The sequence below is a fragment of the Medicago sativa genome, chromosome 7 (genome assembly GCF_051527215.1).
Source record: "Medicago sativa cultivar Bolivia chromosome 7, Bolivia_mono, whole genome shotgun sequence".
In the NCBI taxonomy this organism is placed as follows: Eukaryota; Viridiplantae; Streptophyta; class Magnoliopsida; order Fabales; family Fabaceae; genus Medicago; species Medicago sativa.
Genome location: NC_140755.1, coordinates 85,436,100 through 85,439,931, shown reverse-complemented (window position 1 = coordinate 85,439,931; position 3,832 = coordinate 85,436,100). Strand labels below are relative to the sequence as shown.

The window sequence follows — 3,832 nt, the reverse complement described above, 5'->3', positions numbered from 1 at the left end:
TAGGATTAGATCATGAACCATGATCATTGTGATGACACGGCGAAGGGAGATCAAGAGTCATGTAGAACTCTTCATATAAGTTGAAATCAAATCGTTCAATATTCCAACCTTGGTTAGCTTCCAAAGAAACAAAAACTAGATCAATTTAAAACGTGTGAGACTGAGTTGGATATATACTAGTAGATCCTTCCAATCATTAGTGATATAGTACTATAATATTTGGGGATCTTTTTCAGAACAAATGTTGGGGAAAGGGAGCTCCCTAATCTCATTGATACCTTCAGCATCGTGATTCGTGTCTGTTATTATGTCTCTTTGTAATCTGAACATTGAAAACAAGAAAATCAAACCCCCTCTCTAATAAACACATTCACTACTCTCTGTATCTCCTTTGTTCATTTCCTAATGCAGCAACAAACACCCAATATTTGGTTTGTTACTTGTATGTGCACAAACTGTTAACAGTATTTGTATAACTGGTGCATGTACAAGAACCTTTGACAAGCTAAGTTGAGCCAACTAGTGTCCACCTAAACTCCCATTTGTTTCATAAGGACTTATAGATATCTTTATTGAAATTGGGTCTAAAACATCATCACCAATAGATATATGCGCGGTTTAACGTTGTTCGGACAGAAATATCACGACAGACTTCACACTGAATAACTACAGTCACAGTAATTTCAAGAATCCAATGTGAAAAAAGTAATGCATAGGAATGACAAACTATTAAGGTAACATAATCCAATAGCAGATATAAGAAACAACAATGCAAGCCAACATACAGAAACAAATAGATGGGTGCAGATCTACTTTAAACCATGTACTAAATTCCCACTACCCTTCGCTCTGTTGTCCAAATTGGGATCTCCATTCTCTCCACATCCAGCTCGTTACTAAAATCCCTCAAAACAAGCTAATTACAAAGGATAGAGGAATACTACTAAACACACTTATGCATCATATAGCATATTGCATAAGCAAGAACAATCATGTTAGCAATATCTTTTATTCATAAGCATGCTCTTGCTCCTCGTCCTCTTCGTCCTCATATTCTCCTTCTTCATCAGCAGTGGCATCCTGGTACTGCTGGTACTCAGACACGAGGTCATTCATGTTGCTCTCAGCTTCTGTGAATTCCATCTCATCCATGCCTTCACCAGTGTACCAATGCAAGAAAGCCTTCCTCCTAAACATAGCAGTAAATTGCTCGCTCACCCTCCTAAACATTTCCTGAATTGAGGTTGAGTTACCAATAAAGGTGGAGGCCATGGAGAGACCTCGAGGAGCAATGTCACAAACACTTGATTTAACATTGTTTGGGATCCACTCAACAAAGTAGGAAGAGTTCTTGTTCTGGACATTTATCATTTGCTCATCCACCTCTTTGGTGCTCATCTTACCCCTGAACATGGCAGAAGCAGTGAGGTAGCGACCATGCCTAGGATCAGCAGCACACATCATGTTCTTGGAATCCCACATCTGCTGGGTGAGTTCTGGAACAGTCAATGCACGGTATTGCTGAGAGCCACGGGATGTGAGAGGAGCAAAACCGACCATGAAGAAGTGCAGACGAGGGAATGGGATGAGATTCACAGCCAGTTTCCGGAGATCAGAGTTGAGTTGACCAGGGAAACGAAGACAGCAAGTCACTCCACTCATGGTTGCTGAGATCAAGTGGTTCAAGTCACCAACTGCAGCAAACAATCACACATTTTCAGTAATGGCAAACAGCATCAACTACAGGACTAAGTTACCCAATTTGTGAACAATCAAATTCATTCAAACATAAAAAATTAGTCAGATTAAATTTAGGAAAGCAATTTGACCGAAAAGTGTTCAATGGGAAAAAATTTCCATTAGTAGTTAAGAATCACCATAATTGAACCAGAAAAATGAATCATTAACATCAAAGCACCATAGTCACATGATGCATTCATATTCGTATCAACTATCAAGCATTGAACAATTGCAATAGGCATTTAGAAATTAGATCCCAAAGTGTAAATATAAGTTTAATTAAAAGCGATCAGTAATAGCATAATAACTATAATTAAATGCCCACTAACCAGATCAGTAAACTGAGTACATCTAAATTGTCAAATTAATCATGTAAAACATAACAACATTAAAATGGAAATCATAGTATTTGCAGTAAAATTCCTTGAACATCTAGAATCAGTCAAATCAATTTCTCAACAAGTACTATATCTCAATGTCATTCAATACTAATTCAAATTCCAAAATAGAAAACTAATCTGACTAAATAAATGCAAATTAAGAAAATCATTTGACTAATTTGACTGAAACAAGTATACATTAAGAAAACAAATTCCACTATTCAATAATTACCACAACTAACCAAGAAGTCTGATCTAACTAATTGCGCATCAAATCAAACAAATCAACGAACAATTAACATGTAACTCATCTACCCTAGTGATGAACAACGAAAAAGAGATCTAGATCGCGACAAAAGAGAAAAATACTCACAGCTAGGAGTAGTCAATTTAAGAGTCCTGAAGCAGATATCATAAAGCGCCTCATTATCAAGAACCATACACTCATCAGCATTTTCTACCAACTGATGAACAGAAAGAGTAGCATTATAAGGCTCAACAACAGTATCAGAAACCTTCGGTGAAGGAAACACCGAAAACGTCAACATCATCCTATCAGGATATTCCTCTCTAATCTTCGAAATCAACAAAGTTCCCATTCCAGATCCAGTTCCTCCTCCCAATGAATGACACACCTGAAACCCTAAAAAAATCACAAAATCACAAAATACAAAGTCAGTAACCGCCATAACAGAATCAAGATTTTCACAAGCACAAGTAATAGATTATACCTTGAAGACAATCACAATTCTCAGCCTCTTTACGAACAACATCGAGAACTGAATCAATAAGTTCAGCGCCTTCAGTATAATGTCCTTTCGCCCAATTGTTACCGGCACCGGACTGACCGAAGACGAAGTTATCAGGACGGAAGATCTGACCGTAAGGACCAGTGCGAACACTGTCCATTGTACCAGGCTCCAAGTCCATGAGGATGGCGCGTGGAACAAACCTTCCACAGGAGGCTTCGTTGTAGTAAACATTGACGCGCTCAAGTTGTAGATCTGAGTTTCCGACGTATCTTCCGGTTGGATCTATGCCGTGCTCGTCGCAAACTACTTCCCAGAATTTTGAACCGATCTGGTTCCCGCATTGTCCTCCTTGAACATGAAGAATTTCTCTCATTTTGCTGTGATTTGAACAATTTGAACACTGAAACGGTGTTAATTGATGAGAAAATGATGAAAGTAGATCTAGATTTAGAGAGAGAAAGAGAAAAAAAAAACCTGTGATAGTGATGAAGATGAGTGAGAGAGTGACGAGTTTGGATGGGAAAATGGTTGAGCGGGATTTTTATAGCGAGATAGAGTGAAAATGTGGACAAAATATATTGGTTCCCTCGCTTTGTGATGAGAAGTGATGTGGATCGTTGGATGGAAACCTTTGGACGGTGGAGATTGATGTTTTGATTATTTAAATTTTGATTTGGGTTTTGTCTGTTATTGAAGCAAAGAAATTAGGATGGGACGGATATACCCTTGTGTTGAATGACGAAATGGTCCTTCATTTTTATTGAAGAGGTGAGAGGGGATGTACGAAAAAAAAAAATGAAGATATAAAGAATCAAGAATGTTTTGGACGTGGTAACTGCTTGAGTTGTAAAGTCTATATCAGGGACACAGACATGTGATTCTTTCCCAGTTTTCTTCTCTGCGTACTGTCTTTATTTCCGCTGTGATAAAGTTTATGAGTACGTTTGATATTAGGATGAA

General features: G+C 38.0%; 1 protein-coding gene across 2 annotated transcripts; it reads right to left on the bottom strand.

The window, feature by feature from the left end:
- Positions 1-729: 729 nt before the first annotated feature.
- Positions 730-3,386, bottom strand: LOC146909571 (tubulin beta-3 chain). 2 transcript variants are annotated; one of them, XM_085727248.1, is made up of 4 exons: positions 3,347-3,386; positions 2,852-3,272; positions 2,494-2,763; positions 730-1,694 (listed from the first exon to the last, which is right to left on the bottom strand). In XM_085727248.1, exons 2-4 carry the CDS (start codon positions 3,243-3,245, stop codon positions 1,009-1,011), a joined length of 1,350 nt encoding a protein of 449 aa, XP_085583374.1. In that variant the 5' UTR covers positions 3,246-3,272; positions 3,347-3,386; the 3' UTR covers positions 730-1,008. The 2 variants fall into 2 exon arrangements, with proteins under 2 accessions (XP_085583374.1, XP_085583375.1); XM_085727249.1 differs by having other exon boundaries at positions 2,852-3,249.
- Positions 3,387-3,832: the final 446 nt, after the last annotated feature.

Excerpts from the sequence above, each read along its gene's own strand:
- LOC146909571 (XM_085727248.1), bottom strand. The coding sequence starts at position 3,245 with ATGAGAGAAATTCTTCATGTTCAAGGAGGACAATGCGGGAACCAGATC. Across the intron at positions 2,764-2,851 it reads GAATTGTGATTGTCTTCAAG|GGTTTCAGGTGTGTCATTCA; the intron begins GTATAATCTATT and ends TGATTTTTTTAG. Across the intron at positions 1,695-2,493 it reads TAAATTGACTACTCCTAGCT|TTGGTGACTTGAACCACTTG; the intron begins GTGAGTATTTTT and ends TGTTTGCTGCAG.